This window comes from Prionailurus viverrinus, chromosome E2, assembly GCF_022837055.1.
Source record: "Prionailurus viverrinus isolate Anna chromosome E2, UM_Priviv_1.0, whole genome shotgun sequence".
Classification (NCBI taxonomy): Eukaryota; Metazoa; Chordata; class Mammalia; order Carnivora; family Felidae; genus Prionailurus; species Prionailurus viverrinus.
Window position 1 is genome coordinate 18249921 of NC_062575.1, and position 25960 is coordinate 18275880.

The 25960-nt window shown below is 38.1% G+C and overlaps 1 protein-coding gene across 1 annotated transcript in view; it reads right to left on the reverse strand.

Moving 5' to 3' along the window:
- The window catches only part of SNTB2 (syntrophin beta 2), a 108579-nt gene that overhangs the window by 60577 nt on the left and 22042 nt on the right, over positions 1–25960 (reverse strand). The window contains exon 2 of the mRNA XM_047835933.1: positions 447–660. Within this exon, the coding sequence (XP_047691889.1) occupies positions 447–660 (214 nt within the window). The remainder of the gene's footprint in view (positions 1–446; positions 661–25960) is intronic.

Here is a 25960-nt window from a genome sequence, read left to right on the forward strand (position 1 = left end):
TACCTATGATCAGATCTCTGACTCTATACACTAGCCACTATAAAAGGAGTTTCCATCTAAGGGGACATTTAAAAAAATTTAACAAGATTTTTTAAAATTATAAAGTAATTTCATAGTGAGAGAAGTACTAACACTCCAGAAAATATAAAATGAAGAGCAGAAGCCCTTCCTCTCCTACCTTCTAATCCTATTTCACTCCCTGGTAGTAACCACCATTAAATTTCCTGCCTGTTTTTCCAAAATATTTCTATATAAGTACATGTACATAATGTGTGTGAAGTAATTTAAATATGGAACTCCAAAGATTATTCACTCATCTCAGGCTGATGTTTTCCTCTGTATAATTTAGTCAACAGTCATATTATTAAAAATATACATAAGTTATATTGCAACATGTCCTTAAGTTTATAAAGCTGTAAATGATGTTCTTCTTAGGTACAGCTCACCTGTTTTCCAGATCCGGCATGCTTAGGTTTCTAGCAGCAAAGCACATTTTGAGAGGGATGACCTTCCTGTCCTTGGTGCTGTTCTGGTGTTTTGGAGAACCAGAGTCCTCACTGCCACTAAAGCTTGGTGACTGAGGAGATGCACCTTCCCACGGTAGATCTGATACTAATGATGGCTTCTTGATATATGGTGTTACTTCTCGGATGAACTTGACTATGAACAAAAATCAAAGAAGAAGGTTACTGTTTTTTGACAACTGAAACACACACATACACATAATATCTGCCAGAAAGTGAAAAAAAAACACTAAGTTAAAGAGCTAGCACACAGAATCTTAGGATTGGAGGGTATTTTGAGGCCACATAATCCAAATGAAATACCACTACTGTGTTCTAAAAAGTTTAACTTTTGAGCTTTTGCATGTATTGTTCCTTCTGCTTAGGACTCCTCTCTTTCTGTCTGTCTGGTCAACTCTACTCCAAAGTCACCTCCTCGGCAACCTTTCCTGTCAACTCTCTGCAGGGTATTACCATTACACCTCTATAACAACCTCTTGGCACCCTGGGTTGTAATCCTTGCTAATACTTCCGTTTGCTTGCTGGGTCTGAGTTCCCTAAGGGCGGAATTATGATTTATTCTGTCTTAATATCCAACACCTAGAGCAGTGTGTGCTCAATATATGTTTGAATAAATAAGTAAAGAAATAAATGAACAATTAAATACTTGAATTATTTCCATAGTTAACCAGCCACAAATGAATCTTCTGGTGATAGATTCAGTACCTCCTGAGACAGTGCTACCTAGCTTTAGACAACTCAACATTTACAAACTTCTTGAAACTTCCACCATTGGTTTGCCTACCCACTGAAGCCATACAGAAAAAAACTTAATCTTGGGGCGCCTGGGTGGCTCAGTCGGTTGAGCGTCCGACTTCGGCTCAGGTCATGATCTCGCGGTCTGTGAGTTTGATCCCCGTGTCGGGCTCTGTGCTGACAGCTCGAAGCCTGGAGCCTGTTTCAGATTCTGTGTCTCCCTCTCTCTCTTCCCCTCCCCCGCTCATGCTCTGTCTCTCTCTCTCTCTCTTTCTGTCAAAAATAAACATTAAAAAAAATTTTTTTTTTAAAAGAAAAAAACCTAATCTCTTCCACATGAGGATCCTTCAATTATCTAAAGACTGAGATTATTTTTCTCTCTCTTCTCCCAACTAAGTTAAGTATCTCTAGTTCAATTCAATTCAACACAATGAATATCTTTAGCTACGTACCATGTGTCAGTAATTAGGCTAGCCACTAAAAAATACAGTAACAAATGAAGCAAGAACCCTGCCCTCACAGAATGCCCCATCTAGTAAGGGAGACAGCTATGTAAACATCACTACAGATTTGAAAACAAGTACAAACAAGTACAAAAATAAAGTGTATTCAAGATAAGGTATTTTGATTAATGGTAGCCCCAAATTAAAACACAGCTTTTAGTAGATGGAAAACTTTTTTCTTTTTAAGTTCATTTTTAGGACTCATAAAATACTTCTTTTACCTCAGTCATGACTGGCGACTGCTGTCATTTGAGGCATAGGGTTCTTGTTTCAAAAACCAGATAAACCGCAGTTTATTAAAATTTCAAATCGCATTAAAAATGTAAATAGTTGAATGCAGACGCATCAGTTATCATTACCTCTGCTATCACGATCTATCAGTATTCTACTTCCCTCTCAAATTCTAATGTGGTAGGTCATCAAAGTAGTATCATGGGAATCAAAAAACTAGAAAGATGATCATTATCAATGTTTATCAATATCATAATAGTCAGTATTAATATTCTACAGCATTAGAAGCTTTACAAGCCTAAGAAACTAATAACAAATAGATTACTAAACCTCAAAAATAATTTCAGATGTTTCTAAAAACATGCTTAACAGTATTTAAAATATTTTGTTTTTTGAACAATATACACACACAAAACAAAATTCAAAAAGTATAAAAGGTTTTATAGTAAAAAGTCTAGATTTCTAGCAGCCCAGTTCCCATCCCTTGAGGCAACCATATGGTCTTTGAGGGATATGCTAGATATGCTAAGCGTATGTAAAAATAAACACACACACGTGTACATTACTTCACATAATGGTAGTGTATAATAACTACTGTTCTGCGCCTTGCTTTTTTCATTTAATAATATTGGTAAGTCTTCTATAAGCCCATTCTACAGCTCATTCTACAGCATGCTTTGGACTCAGATGGACCTGGATCAAATACCAACTGTGTTTTCCAACTCAGTTACTAGACTTCACTTGACTGTTCTAAGGTCCTCACCTATAAAATGGAAGCAACACTAAACAAGTAAAAACTTCAGGCATATACTAAAAATTCAATAAATAATACATGCCTTTCTTTTCCTTCTCTAAATTGAACAGTTAGAAAAGTTAAAAAATTGTAACAGCCATCAGTAGAAAAATGAAATTATTTTCTTGTAAATTATTAAACAAGATCTGCTGAAATTAAGCATAATCCTAGAAAATGTAACAATGTTAATGCCAGCAGGTAGATATAGTTTATGGGTGTTTCTGTATGTGTGTGGGTGCTTTCTATGCATAGTTATAATATGTGCATTTCCAGGTGGAGAAGGTAAAAGCTAGCTGCCTCGGGTCACCAAGGAGATTTTTTCATCCTAGAAAAATGAGCAGAGGTGCAGCCAGTATATCCCTTGAGTGGCTGACTCAGGCATTTCAGTACATTTTTTAGTTTTATGCTTTCAAGAAAGAATTAGATCACAAGAACTTTAGCAGAAATTCCTAAGTTTCCAGTCACTGCCAATGGTAGAGACTTGTTTTCTGAACATTTAAGACAGTATAACCACTATTGGGCTACCAATGAAAGGAAATTATAGGCATTCTAAATGACTACTCTTGAATATTATAGTGGCTGGAAAAGGACCCTTCACGATATACTCAGAAGTTTATTCAGTAACACAGTCGATCACTGAACTGATGACTGCACGTATGTTTAAACTGACATACGTAAAGAGCCTATTTCATGGCCTTATGAAAGAGCAGTAGTTTCACTTGAGTTGATGACAATCATGCCCATATCCCAATCTAACTGGTCATCCATAATGGGTAAAGAACTGTTTCTTTTCTTTCTTTCTTTTTTTTTTTTTAAGTTTATTTATTTACTTAGGAGGGGGAGGGGTAGAAAGAGAGGGGGAAAGAAAGAGAATCCCAAGCATTAACAGCACGGAACCTGACGCAGGGCTTGATCTTACCAACTGTGAGACCATGACCTGAGCCAAAATCAAGAGTTGGACACTTAACAGACAGAGCCAAACATGTACCCCTAGACATCTGTTTCTAATTTACCTGAGATTTGGGAAAGGTGGGGAGTTAACAGTGTTCTGTTTTAGTCTTATTAGACCTCTCCAGTTACCACAGTACTTTAAAATGGACACCTGGGGGCGCCTGGGTGGCTCAGTCGGTTAAGCGTCCGACTTCAGCTCAGGTCACGATCTCGCGGTCCGTGAGTTCGAGCCCCGCATCGGGCTCTGGGCTGACGGCTCAGAGCCTGGAGCCTGCTTCCGATTCTGTGTCTCCCTCTCTCTCTGCCCTTCCCCCGTTCATGCTCTGTCTCTCTCTGTCCCAAAAATAAATAAACGTTTAAAAAAAATTAAAAAAAAAATAAAATGGACACCTGGCTAGATAAGTAAAGACTCTACACCCCTTCATGGCAGTCAGGTCGACTCAGAACTCAATATATTTCACAATTATCTCATTTTGCCTGATAGCTGAAAATCATCCTCAAAATGTTTGATTAAACACTATTTGTAGTGTTTTAGGTGTTTAGATGTTTATCACACTTACTGAAAATGAAAGAGGCTTCCCTGCACCCTAAGAGCATCATTATAACCCTTTTGTCATTAGAGTGACAAAAACATATACATGTACTGTATATGCCTCTGGAGAGATGTCTGGAAAGATTTTCATCAAAATACAAACAGTGCTTATATATAGGTGTAAGACTGCCTTCTTTTTATAATATAGTTCTATATATTTGACATTCTTATGAATCCATATAATTTATAAAACTTAAGAAATGAAGATAATTTATTCTGAAACTTGGCTCAAACTTTAAACATGGAACCACCTTAAATTAAAATCTTGATGAGCTTCAAAAACTATAATGCATTGGATGGGATCCAAGATCCAACTGATTCTTACTTAATTCCATGCTCGGGTTTAAAGGAGGCCCATGTATTTTAATGAGGTACTCTGCTTTCCTGCTTTGGGGCATTAGGCAACATCAGATTTCGAGCTGAATGCCATTTTATTATTTTTTTTTCATAATACAGACATAACTTACCTCTGTAAACACCAGTGTTCTAGTAAATCAATCACCTTCTCCTCCAAACACCTTTTCTTCCAAACATCTCTCATACCGTAATTATCTTCCTCTTTATCTCTAACACTTATCCTTTTCTTACCTAACCTGGTGACCTTTACTATGAGTTTAAGTGAAACCAATGAATCAGACAATGCGGGCAGAATGGTGCCATTATTTTCCTAGATGGCCACCGGAAACATTAGGGAGGAATTATTTACTTTCAGTAAAAAGTCTTTTACATTCTCAACTTGCTGGTGTCTTTCAGCTCAAGTATCCTGTCATCTGGGGTTTGAGTAGACTGCACAATCTAGGGATTGGCACTATAAACCCTAAACATATTGAGTGATAATGGTTCCACTATACCTTTCTATTTTAAAGCAACATTGCATATTCACTAATTCACTGCACTCCTGGTATATGCCAGGAACTGTTTTAGCAACTTAGAATAATAAATCCATGAACAAGACATACAAAAAAAAAAAAAGGATAAATGTAATTAATAAGTAGAATACTACTTGGTGATAAAAAGTAATGAACTAGTGATACACTGAGCAACTTAGATGAATCGCAAAGATATTATGCTGAGTAAAAGAAGCCAGTGTTGAAAGGTTACATTCTAATGTTCCCATTATTGAAAAGACAAAAATATGTGACTAAGAACAGATGAGTGGTTGCCAGGGTTAGGAATGGGAAAGATGTGATTCATTTTTTGGAGGATGGAACTGTTCTGTATTATGACTGTGGTGGTCATTATAATTTACACGTGTGTTAAAACTCAGAACTGTATACCATGAGAGGGGGAAAAAAGGCAGTTTTACTGCATGATAATTAAAAGATAAGAAAAAAAAGTAAATTATATAGTATGTTTTAAGATGTTAGGTGTTACGGGGAAAAAAAACAGTAAGAGAAGGCAGATCAGGAATGCTGCAAGGGGGGTCCATTTGCAATTTTATTTTATTTTTTTCAATTTGCAATTTTAAATAAGGTGGTTAGGGTAAGCCTCATTAAGAAGACATTTGAACAAAGACTTAAAGGAGGTGGGGGAGTTAGTTATGCAGATATCTGGGAGAAGCATTTCATAGGGAGAACAGTGTCAAAGCAGTAAGGAAAGTCAGTGTGACTAGTACAGGGTAATGGAGGGAGAAAGAGTAGAAACTGGGGTCACAGAGACAGTGGGAGTGGGAGGCAGATCATGTAGTGACTTTTAGGTTCACTGTAAGTACTTTTGGCTTTTATTCTGAAATGGTAATGCATAGGGAGGTTTGAAGCAAAGGAGTGACATGATTTAACTTGTATTTTAATCGTTCTCACTAGTATACTGAAAATAGAATGAAAGAGGAAAAAGGCAAAAGGAGGGAGATCAATTATTAGTGACAGATTACCGAGGCACCTGAGTGGCTCACCCAGTTAAGCATTGACTTGATATCGGCTCAGGTTGTGATCTTGCGGCCATGAGATTGAGCCCCGCAACAGGCTTGTGCTGGGTGTGGAGCCTGCTTGAGATTCACTCTCTTTCTTTCTCTGACCCTCTCCCCTACTCACACTCTCTCTCTCTCTCTCTCAGAAAGAAAGAAAGAAAGAAAAAAAGAAAGAAAGAAAAAGGAAGGAAGGAAGGAAGGAAGGAAGGAGGGAGGGAAGGAGGGACGGAAGGAAGGAAGGAAGGAAGGAAGGAAGGAAGGAAGGAAGGAAGGAAGGAATGGGGCGCCTGGGTGGCTCAGTCGGTTGAGCATCCAACTTTGGCTCAGGTCATGATCTCGTGGTCTGTGAGTTCAAGCCCCACCTCAGGCTCTGTGCTGACAGCTTGGAGCCTAGGGCCTGCTTCAGATTCTATGTCTCTCAAAAATAAATAAACATTAAAAAAAAAAGTGAAAGATTATGGTAGGGGGACCCAGGGGACAGGAATGAATGTGGTGAGAAATGGTGAGATTCTCTACTAAAGGTAGACCTACTTACATATCGTGACAGATAGGATGGGGCAGGAGTCGGGGGGGGGGGGGGTGAGAAAAAGGGAGAAATGGAGAATAATTTTCAGATTTTTGCCCTAAACAACTGGAAGGACAGAGTTGCCATCAGCAGGTTCAGGAAGAAAGATTAGTGAGTTGATACCTGTATTAAACAACCAAATCTAACTAGCAGCCAGATACATGAGTCTGAAGTTCAGGAGAGAGATGTAAACCCGAGCTCTAAATTTGGGGACAACTGGCATATGGCTGATACTTTAAGTCATAAAACTGGAAAAGATTACAGTATAAGTCAGGGTCCCAGCAGCAAATGAATGAATGGCACAGGATTTAATAAAGAGACAATTTTATAAAGTTGTGGGCAAGAGTTCAGGAAAACACAAGGGAAAACAGAGTGTGATATCTTGTTTACATACCTAGGCCTAAAGGAACCAGGAGTGGAAGTGGTTACCAGACCCAGGGAGTACTGTAGGGGGCTGACTAAGTGACCTTCAGTCAATTCAGCTAGATTGGGAGCCAAGGGGATAAATGCTCCAATTTCACTTTCATCCTTCTTTCCCTCCAGGCCCTCCTGTTGGGACTCTACATTGACCAAACTCAACAAAAGCCAAAGGGCAAAGCAGCTTGTTGATGTAATTCATGCAGGTCAGCCTCCTGGGAAAGAAAGCAGGTAGAGAAGGAAGAGTGAACCCAGAGGGGCAAATGGAAGACTTCCAGCACGACCACCAAGGAAGTAAGCATAGATGTGGAAGAGGACTCTCTACTATTAAAGGACGAGGGAGAAGAGAATGAGCAGCAAAAGAGACAGGAGACTGGTGAGACAAAAGAACTCCATGAAAATACTGGCCTACAATAGTTCCAAGTTCACCCAAACTGAAAAAGCCATGCTCTGATCTTACTAGCCCTGACTTGGTTCCTTCCTCTCTTTACCACCTTTTGGGAAAAAAAAAAAAAAAAAAAAGTTTATGCTTGTTTCTATTTTCTCCTTTTGCTCTTTAACCTTTCCTGAATAAAACTGCATTTGAAAGAGTTACTAATGTTTTCTTACTCACTCAATCCAAATTTCTCAATCCTTAATCTTGCCCATTTCAACATGTGACGGTGTGCTCCATCAACTGTTTTTATTCCTCCTTTCTATGCCTTTATTTTCAAAAGCCTTGTTTCTCCTCACATACCTGCAATGTAGCTGCTCCCCAAGGCTCCAATTTTAGCGCATTGTTCGCACTTTGTCCTCTAGTCCCTAGCAACTTTCAATGCTAGATCCCCAAATTTAACATGGATCTCTAGAACCAGTTTCTCTTGTTGGTCCCAATTCCTGCCACTTGGATGCTGTCCCAGCCCTTCAACAACAACATATCCAACTGTGAACTAATCTTCATTATCCTTAATCCTCTCCTGTGTGCATTGTTTTCATTGCTAGCATTAGCATAAGCATTTTTCTAGCCATCCAGTATCTAAACCAGTAGTATAGAAAGTTTAGTTAAAGCCCAATAATCTGTATCTTATTTTGGATTAAAGACCTAAATGTGAGACCTGAAACCATAAAACTCCTAGAAGAACGTAAGAAGTTATTTCTTTGACATCAACCAAAGCAACAATTTTCTAGCTATGTCTCCTGAGGCTAGGGAAACAAAAGCAAAAATAAACTACTGGGATTACACCAAAATTGAAAGTTTTTGCACAGTGAAGGAAACAATTAACAAAATGAAAAAGCAACCTACTGAATGGGAGGGGAGAAGATATTTCCAACTGATATATTTAATAAGGGGTTAATATAGGAGACATATAAAGAACTTACAAAACTCAACACACACACACACACACACCCCAAATAATCCAATTAAAAACGGGCAGAGGACCTGAATAGACATTTTTCCAAAGAAGACATATAGATGGCCAACAGCCACATGATAAGATGCTCAACAGCACTTATCATCAGGAAAATGCAAATCAACACCAGAGTGAGATAACACCTTACACCCATCAGAATGGCTAGAATCAAAAGGACAAGAAATAACAAGTGTTGGCGAGACCGTGCAGAAAAAGGAACCCTCAGGCACTACTGGAAGTAATGTAAATTAGTATAGCCACTGTGGAAAACAGTATGGAGGTTCCTCAAAAATTTAAAAACAGAAATACCGTATGATCCAATAATTCCACTACTATTTACCAAAGAAAACTAAAACAGTAAAAACACTAATTTGAAAAGATATATGCACCCCCATTTTTACTGCAGCATTATTTACAATCGCTAAGATATGGAAGCAACCCAAATGTCCATTGATAGATGAATGGATAAAGAAAATATGAGGGGCACCTGGGTGACTCAGTTGGTTAAACATCCAACTTCGGCTCAGATCATGATCTCACAGTTCTCGGGTTCGAGCCCTGCATCGGGCTCTGAGCTGATAGCGCAGAGCCTACTTGGGATCCTCTCTCTCCCTCTCTCTCTGTCCCTCCCCCTCTTTCTCAAAAATAAATAAACATTTCCAAAAACTAAATAAAAAAATAGGGGCATCTGGGTGACTCAGTCGGTTGAGTGTCCGATTTCGGCTCAGGTCATGATCTCACAGTTCGTGGATTCAAGCCCCATGTCCGGCTCTGTGCTGACAGCTCAGAGCCTAGAGCCTGCATGGGATTCTGTGTCTCCTTCTCTCTCTGCCCTGCCCCACTGGTGCTCTGTCTCTCTCTTTCAAAAAAAAAAAAATAAATAAACATTAAAGAAATAAAAGAGAAAAAGGCAGGAAATTCATGTTTCTTTATATTTTCTTTGTCTGAAGACATGGGAGGAATGATTTGTGAGGCTGTAACAGTGAGGAATAACAAGATGATCACCTGAACCTCAGATCTAATACAAATTTGATTTATAATACTTTGGATTTGCTGTACCATCATTTCCAAAGTCATACTTACTTTCTCATTATTGCCTTATCATTTAACCCTGTGAAGTTAGCTCATTCCTTCTTGCTAGTCACCAGGAGGGAAAAATTCCCAGTACAGAACCCAAGCATGTCCTCAGAAGCAGTTCATGTGCTTGTAAGATACAATTTCTACATTCAAGTTAAAACAAATAACTATAGTTCATGTTGGTCCTGCGATTTTCAATTCATTTCATTACCCATCTTTCCTTCTCCATTCAATCCAAGCCCTTTCTAAGTCAATAAAAATAGGAGATATATCCTTTTCAAGCATCTCAAATTACTCTTAGAAAGACAAGGAGAATCAAGTTTCTTTTGGAAACTACTCTGAGCAATAGTGGGATGAGTCTAAATAAGACAGAAACAAGGTAGCTCTGACATTTGTTCCCAGTAATTAAAATTTCAGGATTTTTGAAGTATAGCCTTTTATAATACACGTATGCAAACTGGCAAAAAAAATGATATAGTTTTTAGGCCTCAATCAAATTCTAACATGGATATCTATTACTTTTGTACAAAAGTATTAGCTTTCACACTTTGATATGTACAAGCATAGAACAAAACGCTAGATTGAAATAATTTGGGTCTTTGGACTCTTTACTGTATAATTTCTTCTTGGTAGTCTTTAACTACTAATCTTACATGGTAAAATTAGCTGTGGGTCATTTATAAAGTAAATATATTTTAAGTGAATTTAAAAGGTGATTTTCTTTAGCATGTTTCCTCAAACTGGAAAAAACATGCAAGCTTTTCAACTTTTTATTAAAAAAAGTTTTAAACATCTTAGGTTTGCATTTTTAAATGTTTCTGTAAGGAAGACAGCTACCAGCAAACTTCCCTGTGGAAAGTGCCATACGTTAAGTATGTGTGTTTAAAATCCTATATATAACTAATCCAACAACTGAGAAACACTGCATCTGAAAAATGACTTCAAATTACATATTTTTCTTTTCCTAATTGCTTCTCGGCCTTTTGGCTAACATCAAGTGTAGCACATATTTCTCTTTTCCTTTTGGTGTTGAGATTTGTATTTATTTTCTATGTTCTATCTCTGTTGTTATGAGTCAATTCCACTTTTAGTACTTCTCTTTCTCCTAATAAAAAGAAGTATCACTTTATGAGAAACAGCCTTCCAATCTGTTTCAGACCATTCTGCTTACTTCAAAACGTACAAAGCAGAGAGGGAGGAAAATTGACAACAGTAGAAAAGTCTTGACCACCTAACAGGATTAGAAAAAATAGAAAGATAGGACTTCATTTAATTTCATTTTCATTGAAGCAGAGGCAATTTGAAAAGTAAGCTGCATAAGAAGGAGGAGACTGGTTAGGAATAATTGATACTGCTTCTTAGTCTCCTGCTGAAATATTAAAATAGAGGCTAGTTTTTTGTGGGAAAAAAATGAACCCTACCATATTTTATAAAATACCATAAAATGACTCATACACTATAAAACTAAGGACCAGACTAAGGGTATCAGAGTTTCCAAGTGCCAAAAGCGAGTTCTCAGTTTTACATCCCCCCCAAAATTATATAGTTAGTATGTCCATACGGTGACCAAGAAAATATGCCAATTTGCTAATAGCAGTTATATTTGCACTGCAATTATAGGGACTTCTATTTTTGTTTTGTTTTTGAGAGAGAGAGAGAGAGAGAGAGAGAGAGAGAGACAGAAAGAGAGAGAGAGAATAGCTTAAGTAGACTCCACGCCCAGTGAGGAGCTGGACACAGGCCTCAATCTCACCAAGGTGAGATCATGGTTTGAGCCAAAATTAAGAATCAGATGTTTAACCAACTAAGCCACCCAGGTGCTCCGGGGACTTCTATTTTTGAAGTTAACTGTTCCTATAATGTTTAAGCTTTTTATAATAAGCACATGTTCTATTAAAGTTAACTTTAAAACACATGCTGCCAGTTAATAAAAATGAATTAGAAAAGTAATTTCAGAAATAGATTCAATAGCAGAAATTAGGCAATAGTGGCAGGAAAGTCACTATTCAATAAATGCTGAAAAAAATGGAGTATCAGTATCGAACTGTCTTAGACCCACAGCTCACATCCTATAATGTACTTGCATTAACCTATAATCGATGCCCTTTGCATCATTTTTATAAAATCATTAAAGTATAAAAGCAGAGCAACAAACTTTAAAGTCAAGTGACTCTCAGTTCAAGTCTTGATATCACATTTGCTTTCGGGGACGTTTGAAGCACAAATTAACCTCTCTGAGCCTCAGTTTCCTCATTTATAAAACATAAAATACCATTCCTAAAGGGCTATTGTAGGTATTAAATGAGATAATGGACGAAAGGTACCTAGGCCTGTGCTTGAGTGTCGTAGGTACTGAATACTAGTGTGTACGTGTGCGTGCAATTATTACAACATACTTTGAAAGGAGTATAGTAGATAGAGTCTAAGATTTGAGTTTGAACTGACCAGATTCGAAGTTCAGTTCTGCCAATTACAAACTTTGTGATTTGGACAAATAATTTCATTTTTCCAATTTCTAATCTATAAAACTCTAATATTAATCCTAATGCCAGTTTTACTGAGTAAATGAGAGGATTAAATAAGGTTAACTAATAAAATAAAAGTAAACTGTTTGAGAGCCTGGAAAATAGTAGGTGTTGAACAAAAATGATTTACAGAATGGGATTATCATGCAACTTTAATGTTAATTATTTAATGAAAATCTGGAGATGGTAGTGACGATATCTCCAGAAAAACAGCAATTGTTCTTTGTCTCCCCTTTCACAAAAAGACCAATTTTGACAGCACATAGCCTTCTTCATTTATATTCCTGTAACACTCCCCTTATCACTGTAATGGTACTTGTCATGTGTCAACAGTTTCTGTTTTGCCCATCTCTTCCACTTGACCAAGGTACACTGAAGGGATTAAACTCAAGACACCATAAAAGTCCACCATAATTACAATACATCGCTTCTATAGTGTTTATCTATCTGTGGTTCTTTTACTTTTTCCTTCTAGTCACTTGTCAGAGCTATGTTGCAATTTGTGCAGGACTATTTAGGGCCCTGAATACATTCTCTTGCACATTCATGAGGCAAAATCCATGTGTTTTTCTAGTATGCACACAATCTTTCTTGTGACCCTGGCTTGACATTACATTTGCTTCTAACCCTTTAGAGTAAGTTGTACCCCACTCCATATGACATCATTATAACAATATGCATGCTTAGAGGGCGCCTGGGTGGCTCAGAAGCAGCCGACTTCAGCTCAGGTCATGATCTCGCAGTCCATGAGTTCGAGCCCCGTATCGGGCTCTGTGCTGACAGATTGGAGCCTGGAGCCTGCTCCTGTGTCTGCCTCTCTCTCTGCCTCTACCCCATTCATGCTCTGTCTCTGCCTTTCAAAAATAAATAAATGTTAAAAAAATATATGTATGCTTAGTTACTACACAAATGAATTTTATCCATTAGTCAAAATTTGGCAATATTATCAATAGTGTTCGTAGCAGCGATCACTAACACACAGAAGATGTGCTGTAAATAGTGGTTAGATGAAGTATGAGAAATTCTGTCACAAATATAGATATATTTTTGTAGTCCTAATTTCCCTGTCCTGGTGAATCATGAAAAGTATTTATGGCATGAGTAATAAAATCCAGTTAAAAAGTGTTGCTAATAATGGGTCGTCTGGCTGGCTCATTTGATGAGGCATGTAACTCTTAATCTCAGGGCTGCGAGTTCAAGACCTGTGATGGATAGAGAGATTACTTAAAAAAAAAAAAAAAAAGTTGCAGGGCACCTGAGTGGCTCAGTCAGTTAAGCGTCTGACTCGAGATTTCAGCTCAGATCATGATCTCACAGTTCATGAGGTCAAGCCCCAGGTGGGGGCTCTGTGAGCGGAGCCTGCTTGGGATTCTCTCTCTCTTTCCCTCTGCCCCTGCCCCCTGCTCACACACATTCTCTCTCTCACACACAAAAAAAATAAATAAATAAAGGTTGTTAATAGATATAAAGTTTTTGCAAATATTTGGATAAAGGATTATTGCTCAACACTGTTAGGTGCCTTTTGGATATGTGGGACCAGGTCACTCCTTCCATATACTATAGGTTATCACATAACTTCTGTATGTATCATCTTTGTTGAGGTTCTCCTCAGCTAAATTTGCTATTTGAACAAATCTGCCATTAGAACAAAACTCTCCTTAATAAACTATTATCTACTTAAACACATGGCTTATGGATACACAGTTCTCGCAGTGACATAAAAATTTAATCCTATTACGAGAGGTCAGTAATGGATTAAAAAATTCCTTTATAAGAAAATCCTTTCCTCAATAAACTCAGTAGGCTTTCATCTATTCCTAACATAAATGATAAGAAATAATTTCTTACTCTTAAAAACTATGTTTCCCTCTTTCATCAACAAAGAACTCTCTCTTATGTATTAAGCATATAGGATATTTACAATGTCTGATATATATATTCTGTCCTCATGTTGTGTAGTTGAGAAGGAAAAAGAAAACATGTACCCTCAAAAAGACCAAGTAATAAAGTAGAAATTATAAAAGACAAAATGTGGGGCGCCTGGGTGGCTCAGTCGGTTAAGCGTCCAACTTCAGCTCAGGTCACGATCTCACGGTCCATGAGTTCGAGCCCCATGTGGGACTCTGGGCTGATGGCTCAGAGCCTGGAGCCTGCTTCCAATTCTGTGTCTCCCTCTCTCTCTCTGCCCCTCCCCCGTTCATGCTCTGTCTCTCTCTGTCTCAAAAATAAATAAACGTTAAAAAAACTTAAAAAAAAAAAAGACAAAATGTGATAAATGCTATAAGAGAAATAGAAATAAAATGTTATATACAATTGGATATAACAAAAGCAAATAAAACAATTGAAAAATACTTAATAAAAATGCTAATAGAGTAACATTTTCCCATTAGACCAAAAAATTTTTTTTTAGCTGTTTAAGCTTCAAGGAAATCCTTATCCTTATTTTTGTTGCTAAGTGGATGTGTCCTGGACTAGCTGGACACACCGGATGGTTCGTTTAGATCAGCACCTAAGTGATAACTATAGACGGAAACACAATATTAAGCAAGCACAATAGCTGTGTTCAAGGGGTCAGCAAGCACTCCATCCTGCACATCCAGTCAGAGTTACCAGTGGGGAAGGAGAATGCCATCCAAGTTTCCATATCTTTAAACACTTGGTAATTTTTTTTATTGTACAAAAGAACTGCTATCCGTAACTGCCAAGCTTTTGTTGTCATTAGGGATTTTCTGACCAAATTGGCAGAATTAACTGAGTTCAGGAAGAGGAGAAGAGACAAAGATGTGTTCATGTTCTCTTCCCCCTCATTCTTATGTAACAAACAGCTAAGGAGTCGGTTTTAGTAGCCTGAGAATTGTCAGAGTTCATAGGAATCAACTGGTGAACGCTGAGCTGAAGTGCAATCCATTACTCAGTCCACATCAAACAAATGTATTCCCTGATAATTTTTTACTAATTTTTTAAATTAAAAAGTAATGAAGACAAAAGCTGGAACACTTGAACATCAAAATAAATCATAGTGGCATGGAATTATAACCTATAAAATAAAGAAAATAGCCATGAGTCCATATTGATATAAATAATTGAACAAATAAATAAATGGGGGGAGAAGGGACAGCTCCTAGAGAACAATTCCAATTAATAAGTGTAAAAGAATGAGAGAAATGGAAAATCATCATTAGACCACTATAATAATAATTGTGACAGGCATGACCCGTTGATGAATGCTAAAATTACTGAAAAGTTTAAAGAGAGTAAAGGGTGAAAGTTTAAAGAGTAACAGGATATTTGCAGTTTCAATTAATCTCCCCCAAGATATCTGTTAATTACACAGGGGAAAATGTAACATTATGTGGAGAAACCTGACAGTAATCAAAATTTACAACACTGGTATTGAGACATATTGATGTCATGGGCCCTATGTTCTCATATACACTGAAAAGGAAGTATCACCTCTGTGGCATTCTTGCTATAAACACCTAATAAGCTCAGTCTATTCATGATAAAACCAGACAAATTGAAATTGACATTCTACAAAATGACTTAAATGATTTGAAACTGAATACCACATAGGGTTAGTTAGCAAATCTATCATCTTACATAATTAGAATTTTTTTGTGTGGTGAGAAAATTTAAGATCTACTCTCATGGCACATTTCAAGTATATATAACACAGTATTGTTAACTATAGTCCTCATGCTGAATAATAGATCCCCAGAACTTATTCACCTTATAGTTGGAAGTTTGTAGCCTTTGATCAACATTTTCCCATTCCCCCCACCCACTTTTACTTCATTCTTAATGAGCCAGAGTAAATTTGAGGTGTGAGAATAATGACAAAAGCAAAAAATACCGTCATTCTAAAGGCATCTATATTTAATTCCAAAATTCCATTAAGGTACTATTACAGAGCAGCTTTGGACATTTGAGGGTTTGCCCTTGCAACTGACAGTCAATCTGTGTTAATAGTAGGTTCCTATAATCAGTAAGAGGGCTTATCTTGAGATTATATTTATCTTTATGCATGCTAAATCCTCCTCTCTCTCTCTCTCTCTCTCTCTCTCTCTCTCTCTCTCTCTCCTGGAGATTATGCTAGGAAAGAAGAAAGACTCACCAGTGTAAGTACACATGAATTACAGAGGTACACTCAATATAGCCTAAATAAATTACTATACTTAGAGATTAATGAAATAGCTATCAATTTCAAGTGTATTATGTTTGGCCCCTTCTCTCTCTCTCTCTGTCTTTCTTACTCACTCACTCACATTTGTCCAGTGTCTTGGGGACAAATACTAATCTAAAAATAGATAACTTACAAATTGTAGGGCTAGCAGACACCTTAGTGATAATTCAGTCCAACCTGTTCATTTTTAAACTAAAATTAAAATTAATTGTAATTAGTTGAATTAAACTAAAAGCCTAGAAAAATGAGGCTGAGAAAAAAGAAAACTTCTTCAAAGACATACAATCTGTGGCAAAGCCATGGCTAAAAACCCATGTCATCTTTTCCCGAATATATCCTCAGCTTTCAGTTTGCCTTTTTATCTTTTTATTTTTATTTTTTTAAATTTTTGTTTAATGTTTTGTTTTGTTTTTTTAAGAGAGAGTGCACATAAAAAGAGAGAGAGTGCACGTGGGGGAGGAGCAGAGAGAGAGAGAAGGCAACAGAAGATCTGAAGCAGGTTCTGTGCTGAGAGCAGCAAGCCCATTTGGTCGCTAGAACTCACGAACTGGGAGATCATGACTGAGCTGAGGTTGGACATGCAACCAACTGAGCCATCCAGGCGCCTCTGGTTTTTTAGATAGTGTAAAATCATAACTAGCTGGCTAACAATCTTGCAGAAAGGTAATTTTATTACTACTACTTTACCGTTAATATATTTTAAAGATTCAGCCAGAGTCCTTTCACCTTGTTATAATTCACCTTTTCTACATGAGACATAAGACTTTAAAAAAAATAATCAGAGATCAATGTTTAACTCACTAGTACACCCACTCTGATACAAATGGTGCTTTCTGAGCCATCAGAAGCACAGTGGGGCTGGAAGAGTCACAGACACTGTCTCCTTCCTTGTCATGACCATGGCAGCAATGGCAGGGGAGAGGGTAGTTAGAATAGTGGCACAGTAGCCCCAGCCAAGTGAAAACTAAATAAAAATCATGAGGTAAGAATACAATTTTTCAGGGGCACCTGGGTGGCTCAGTCGGTTAAAAGCATCCAGCTCTTGATTTCGGCTCAGGTCATGATCTCACAGTTTGTGAGTTCAAGCCCCATGTCGGGCTCTGTGCTGATAGCTCAGACAAGGCTGTTTGGGATTCTCTCTCTCCCTCTCTCTCTCTGCCCCTCCCCTGCTTGTGCGTGCTCTCCCTCTCAAAAATAAATAAACATTAACAAAAAATAATACAAGTTTTCAAAAGAAAGCTATTCCTTTTTGGAAAAGATTGTGCTTCCACGTGACCATCCCTTTAGAACCTATATCTCCATAAGTGTCTTAATGACGTTTCTTTAGATTTCAGTTTCTTTATATGTAAAACCTATCCTTTTTTTCTTTTAACGTTTATTTATTTTTAAGACAAAGAGAGACAGAGCATGAACAGGGGAGGGGCAGAGAGAGAGGGAGACACAGAATCTGAAATGGGTACCAGGCTCTGAGCTGTCAGCACAGAGCCAGACGCGGGGCTCGAACTCACGGACCGTGAGATCATGACCTGAGCCAAAGTCGGACGCTTAACCGACTGAGCCACCCAGGCGCCCCTGTAAAGCCTATCCTTAAGGGGTTATTGTGAAGATTAAGTAAATTAAAGTATGGAAAATGATTTCAGAAATTATAAAAGCCACACAAATTTGAGAAATTACTGTTATTACCTAATACAGAACTTGACAATCATTTCCACCAGGTTCAGAAGTTAGCATGGTATCTGGCAAAATGCAGGTGCTCAGTGTTTATTAAATGAATAGTGAACAAACCTGGCTAAGACCTCCTCCCAAGGGCATTATCATAGAACATAATGGATTACATGTGATGGGAATTCAGAACAATGACCGCAGTGCCTTTCTGAGTCTGACCTATACACATCAGAGAACTGTGAGAGCTAAGGAGATAAAGTTCACAAAGGAGACTAGGGCTCTGAGAAAAAAAGGGTCCTCTCAGTACCTGTGTTCTTGAATGTATAAGCCCATCACATCACACAAAGGACATAGAGCAAAATAAAGCTGAAAATTTAAGTGGAATACAAGCCTCTTAAAAGAAGACAAAATTGAATAATTCTTAAACTTGGATTATTCTGCTGAAATGTTCAGTGACTGGATAAAATGTTTTGATACCATACATACTAATTTTTAAAAATGCCTCAGTGCTCTAATTTTACAATTATATTTTTATTTTCTGTTGGTAGAAATCCCAAAAGTACAAAGTGTGAAATATTATCTCAGCAATAATGCAAAGAGGATGCCTAGAATGAGTAGGAAAGCATACACATATGAACCATAATGGGATCTTTAATAGGAAATGTCTCCCTTTTTTATGTGGGTTAAAAATAAGAACTGGAAGAATACAAAAATACTAACTCAAAAGGATATATGCACCCTGATGTCCATAGCAGCATTATTTACAAGAGCCAAATTCTGAAACAGCCAAGGGTCCATTGATTGATTAATGGATAAAGAAGACGTGTTACACACACACACACACGCACGCACACACACACACACACACACACACACACACACACACACACACGACAATATTACTCAGCCATAAAAAAAGAATGAAATTTTGCCATTTCCAACAACATGGATGGAGCTACAGTATTATGCTAAGCGAAATAAGTCAGTGAAAGAGAAATACCATATGATTTCACTCATATGTGGAATTTAAGAAAGAAAATAAACAAGCAAAGGGAAAAGAGAGAGGCAACCAAGAAACAGACTCTTAACTATAGAGAACAAACTGATGGTTAGCAGAGCGGAGGTGGGTGGGGGGATGGGTTAAACAGGGGATGGGGATTAAGGAGGGCACTTGTGCGGAGCACAGGTGATGTATGGAGGGGTTGAATAACTATTTTGTATACCTGAAACTAAAATTACGCTGTATGTTAACTAACTCGTTTTTAAATAAAAAAAAATAACCTGGAAATCTCTGACAACACATATGTCGGGCTCCCCAGCCTCATGTAAAATTAGAAGTGTCCAGTTACTTTTCTCTTGTCTTCTTTCTCAATAATCTGCACCCTCCCCAAGAGACAATAATGTGGCTCCTTGTTCTCACATAAAATAACCCTCACTCTACAAGAACTTACAAATGCACTTCATAGATCCAAAACTGTGGTAAAATACTGAACTCCTGAGACCCTGAGGTCATGAAATCCTATTCTAACCCTGAACACAGCATATTTGAATTTATTTTTTAAAAATGGTTTAATGTTTATTTTTTTGAGAGTGAGAGATGGAAACAGAGTGTGAGTGGGGGAGGGGCAAAGAGAGAGGGAGATACAGAATCCAAAGCAGGCTCCAGGCTCTGAGCTGTCAGCAGAGAGCCTGATGTGGGGCTCAAACTCCTGAACCTCGAGATAATGACCTGAGCGAAGTCAGACGCTTAACTGAGCCACCCAAGGCCTCTGAAGCATATTTGAATTTATAATTATTGGTAAGTAATTCTTACTAAGGGTTAAAATCAATATTTTTTTAGAGTTTTATTTGTGCTGAAGGCACAACACACTGTACAAAAATCTTAAAATAATAGTATTTCTCATAGTATAGCCTATTGGAATAAGGAAGAAGACAAGAAGTACATAAGTAGGAATATAAAAGAAAATAGATATAAAGCTCTCATGGTGTTAGTTTCTCACTGACTCAGCATTTACAGATCAAACCTATTAGAGGCAAAATACTGGGAAACATAAGATGAAACATGACATTCCATGTCTTCAAGAAGCTCAAAATACAATAGAAGACATAATTACACAATCACCATCCTCACTACTCATCTATGTTGTATGTGCCAAAAAGAGTTACGTGTTTTATGTGTATAATCTCATTTAATCTCACAACAAGTTGGGGTCACATTACCCCCACTTTACAAATGGAAACCAACATCTTAGAGAAGGTAAAACAAAACAAAACAACATGCCACTCTGCCATTAAATAGCAAAGATGGAAAGAAAGACCAAGCACATAACTAGTTAGTACTCTTATATTTTACCAATGAACAAATAATTAAGCATGATTATAGAAATATATATAAAATGTATTATACAAAGTAAAAAAGGTAACCTAAAAGAACACTTTACTTTGAAGACAGAAGATAGGATGGAGCCAGTCAGGAAAGGTTTCACATAGGACACTTTGATCTCTGAAAGATAAGCAGAAATGCCTCAGGCAGACAGGGTAGAAATGAGTGATCATGGCTGGGGTTACAGCATAGAGGCAAGGAGGAACATGAAACATTCAGAGAAATGTAAGTAGGTAGGAAAGGCTAGAGTAGAGGCTTCAAGGTGGAAAGCAGTGATCTGCTATTGAAAGATTGGCTAGGGACTGCGCTCGCGCTTTCCCCTGGTTAAAAAAAAAAGAAAGAAAGAAAGAAAGATTGGTTAGGGGCGCCTGGGTGGTTCAGTCAGTTAAGCATCTGACTTCAGCTCAGGTCATGATCTCACAGCTTGTGGATTAGGGCCCTGTTGTGGGGCTCTATGCTGACAGCTCGGAGCCTGGAGCCTGCGGATTCTGTGTCTTCCTCTCTCTCTGCCCCTCCCCTGCTTTGCACTCACTCTCTCTCTCTCTCTCTCTCTCTCTCTCAAAAATAAATAAATAAACATTAGGGGCACCTGGGCGGCTCCACCGGTTGAGCGTCTGACTTCAGCTCAGGTCATGATCTCGTGGTTCGTGAGTTCAAGCCCCATGTCGGGCTCTGTGCTGACAGCTCAGAGCCTGGAGCCTGCTTCAGATTCTGTGTCCCCCTCTCTCTCCGCCCCAACCCTGCTTGTGTTCTCTCTCTGTCTTTCAAAAATGAATAAACATTAAAAATTTTTTTTAAAAAACATTAAATAAATAGAAAGAAAGAAAGAAAGAAAGAAAGAAAGAAAGAAAGAAAGAAAGAAAGAAAGAAAAAGATTGGTTAAGGGTTATCAGCCACCATGAAACGTAGTCCTGGCTGTTAAGGATTATTCCTCCTTAAAGAGCTACCAAGGCAAGTGTACAAAAGGAAAGAAGGGCTCTAAAAACTACAAAAGAATTTTCTTTCAAAGCAGAGTCTGAGATCACTACAAAAACACAGATCACAAACTTCCTCAGATAATGCATAAATGTATATTTTATAAGAATTAAGTTAGGTATGTCTGGGTGGCTCAGTCAGTTAAGAGTCTGACTCTTGATTTTGGCTCCCAGGTTCATGGGATCCAGCCCTGAGTGGGGTTTGGCACTGAGGTGAACATGAAGCCTGCTTAAGATTCTCTTCTCACTTCCCCTCTGCCCCTCTCCTGCTAGTTTTTTTTTTTTTTCTCTCTCTCTCTAATAAAAAATTAAATTTTTTTTTCAACGTTTATTTATTTTTGGGACAGAGAGAGACAGAGCATGAACAGGGGAGGGGCAGAGAGAGAGGGAGACAAGAATCGGAAACAGGCTCCAGGCTCCGAGCCATCAGCCCAGAGCCCGACGCGGGGCTCGAACTCACGGACCGCGAGATCGTGACCCGGCTGAAGTCGGACGCTTAACCGACTGCGCCACCCAGGCGCCCCTAAAAAATTAAAATTTAAAAATAAGTGAGTTAAAGAAAGTCCACAAATAGATTTTAATCATGCATCAAACATGTCACATGAGTTGTGAGCAGGACATTATAAGACACATACTACAGTGTTCCTGCCCTCAAGTAATAACATATAATCAGGTAAAGGGATTGTCTCTGTGCACTCCAAAGATACCTGCACAGGTTATCCCAAATTTAGCTTTAGCCTTAATCCACAAATCCAAGTAAAACAAACCCCAACAACAGAGGCTACATGGGAAAACCTTTTCAATATAACTTGCTTCTTTTTTATTTCAAGTTTATACTGAAGAATAGCTAAAGAATGATTAAATAGCATTAGAATCTTGACATTTATAATGGTTAATTAAGCAGCCTTAAATATATACACACAACACAAGTTTTTTTAAGTACATGCCCAAAAGTACTACGGAATTTTGCCCTAAGCCTCAGTCCAATAAATATAAGATTTCCTTTTTCCTTTCATTGCTTTACAATTTCATCTCCCCCCTTTTTTTGAATCACAAAAGTAATTGGTCACCCTGTAAACATTTTAATATCACAGAAGCACATAATATAGTAGATGAGATGGCTCTGTGAAACTTCCCTAAACGATCATCGTGAGAACACAAACTGCTTACCACTATTATAATAAATCATGTAGGTCCATCTATAAGAATAATATATTCTCTTATCTTATAAAATGATCCAAAATAAACTATAAACAGAAGAAATCTGGGGAAAGGGGAATCTTTAATTTATACACTTTCCTATTGATTGCATTTTTAAAAATACTCAATTATGTTGTGACAAAGTTATTTTTAAAAATTAGGGGCGCCTGGGTGGCGCAGTCGGTTAAGCGTCCGACTTCAGCCAGGTCACGATCTCGCAGTCCGTGAGTTCGAGCCCCGCGTCAGGCTCTGGGCTGATGGCTCAGAGCCTGGAGCCTGTTTCCGATTCTGTGTCTCCCTCTCTCTCTGCCCCTCCCCTGTTCATGCTCTGTCTCTCTCTGTCCCAAAAATAAATAAACGTTGAAAAAAATTTTTTAAAAAAATAATAAAATGCAGATGCTGTGGGGGAAACAGAACATTCCCCTCTGAGCGTATATTGCATATAAAAAAAAAAATTAAATAATGGGGCACCTGGGTGGCTCAGTTGATTGAGTGTTCGACTTCGGCTCAGGTCATGATCTCATGGCTCATGGGTTCAAGCCCTGCATCGGGCTCTGTGCTGATGGCCCAGAGCCTGCAGCCTGCTTCAAATTCTGTCTCGGGCTCTCCCTGCGGCAAACCCCACCCCCACCCCCCACCCCCACCCCCGCCCCTGGCTTGTGCTCTGTCTCTCTGTCTCTAAAATAAATAAACATTAAAAAAAATTTTTTTAATTAATGAAAATGTCGAATTTACCAAAAACTGAGGAAATTACAAAATAGAGATCTCCAGAATTTTGCTGTGTATATCTGTGTATATAACTATCTTGCTAAACTTTTAGGGTTTGTCCTCTAAAGTTGTACATTTTCCTAGTTACGTAACTATCTAGTTACATAAGAATCAACATTTGGAATGAATTTTGATCATAATTAGTAAAACTGTAGGCTCTGGAGCCAGATAGCCTGGGTTCCTATCACACCTTCTCTACTTGCTAGCTATTCATACTTGGGCATATCTCAATACTTCAAGTTAGTTACCCTTAAAATAAGGGAAAACAGTCCCTCCTTCATGGAGTTGTTATGCTAATTAGTTAAATGAGGCAAAGCACTTAGAACAGTATCTGGAACACTGTAATTGCTCAATAAATGTTAGCTATTATAATTGCTACCCATTCTCTTAACAGTAGTAGTATTAATTTTTTAAAAATATGCCAGATATTGGGGTGACTGGGTGGCTCAGTCGGTTAAGTGTCTGACTCTTGATTTCAGTTTAGGTCAAGATCTCATGGTTTGGTTCGTGAGATAGAGCCTCACATCGGCCTCCACACTGACAGTGCAGAGACTGCTTGGGATTCTCTCTCCTTTCTCTCTGCCCCTCCCCACTCGTGCTCTCTCTCTCAAAATAAGTAAAATTTAAATGAATGAATGAATGAATAAATAAATAAATACGGCTCACAGAAGGTATTCCTCTTGCAGGGAAACTGGAGATTAATTACCTACATTTTGCCCAAATAGTGTATTTACTGGAGACATGAGTAATGACAGCTAAACAAAAAGTTAAAAGGTAGGAGCCAAGAGTGGCTTCCCATATTCATTAACACTTCCTAATAGCATAACTATGCAAAGGGCCTGAATAGAAAGGCAGGATTTCATGAATATACAACAGATTCTCTCTTTTTTTGTTTTGTTTTGTTTTGTTAGAGAGAGAGAGAGCAGAGGGGCAAAGGGAGGGAGAAAGAATCTTAAGCAGGCTCCACACTCAGTGCAGAGCCTGACACAGGGCTCAATCCCACAACTCTGGGATCATGACCCAAGTTGGAATTAGGAGCAGACACTTAACCTACTGAGCCACTCAGGCGCCTCTACAATAAAATCTTTTTATTTGAGGAAAAGTTACTTACCTTTTTCCTCTCTCAAGTTCATCTAAAGTTACCAGAACCCTGAAATTGTGTTTGGGATCACTAGGGGATCATGTGTGTGAAATGTCAAAGTAGTAGACTGTAAATGTTAGATGTAGGAAAGAAAAAATGGGAAAGATAGTATTATCCAATTAAAAGAAAAAGCCCACTAATTCAAAGGGATACATGCACCCCTATGTTTATAGCAGCATTATTTACATTAGCCAAGATATGGAAGCAACTCAAGGGTCATTGAAGATATGGCACACACACACACACATGTAACGGAATATTATTCAGCCATAAAAAAAAATGAAATCTTGCCATTTGCAATAACATGAATGGAGCTAGAGAGTATAATGCTAAGTGAAATAAGTTAGAGAAAGCCAAATACCATATGATTTCACTCATATGTGGAATTTAAGAAACAAACAGACAAAGGGAAAAACATATGAGAGAGAGAAATCAAGATGTAGATTCTTTTTTTTTTAATGTTTATTTATTTTTGAGAGAGATAGAGTGCTCACGAATGGGGGAGGGGCAGAGAGAGAGGGAGACACAGAATCCCAAGCAGGCTCCAGGCTCTGAGCTGTTAGCACAGAGCCTGATGTGGGACTCAAACCCACGGACTGTGAGATCATGACCTGACCCAAAGTCAGACCCTTAATCAACTGAGCACCCAGAGGCCCCTGTAGATCCTTAATTATATAGAATAAACTGATGGTTAACAGAAGGGAGGTATCAGGAGCAGGGGGGGTGGGGGGTGGGGGGAGATGGGTTAAATAAGTGTTGGGGATGTAGTGAGCACCGAGTGAAGTATGAAATTGTTGAATTACTATATTATACACCTGAAACTAATATTACACCGTATGTTAACTAACTGGAATTAAAATAGAACTTTAAAAAAAAAAAGAAAAAAGAAAAAGCCATTATGTCACACACACCAAACAAGATGCCACAACACACACCCAAGGATCAATGGGGAGAGGGAGAAGGAAAGAAGGAAGACAAAACTGCTGGTCTTTCTCCCTGCCTTATGAGGGATCACAAGAATTATCTGTGAAATTTGAATTCCAGTAACGACCTCTTCCCTGGGATAGAACTGAGGGCAATTACAGAGAAATTATTGAATATTTCTTCCCTTGAGAGTAAACTGGGTCATGCATATGTGGATTCCCCTTTGCTAAGGGTGCCACTCTGTACACAGCCAATTTAAAATACAACTTCAGGGAAACAAAACAAGATTATCAGTACATAAAAACTGAACATATGTGAATGATGCAGGGGTAACATCACTGAATAATTTCCATTACTACTTCCATAACTGAATTCAACTCAACAGTTAAACAATTTAAATTAAGCAGAAAGGTAATTTGATGCCAAGAAAGATGTGGTAAACTGGAGAGTGGAAAAATACTTGCTTAAGCCACAGACTATTCATCTGAGATGGATCATTGAAGGGGCCCATG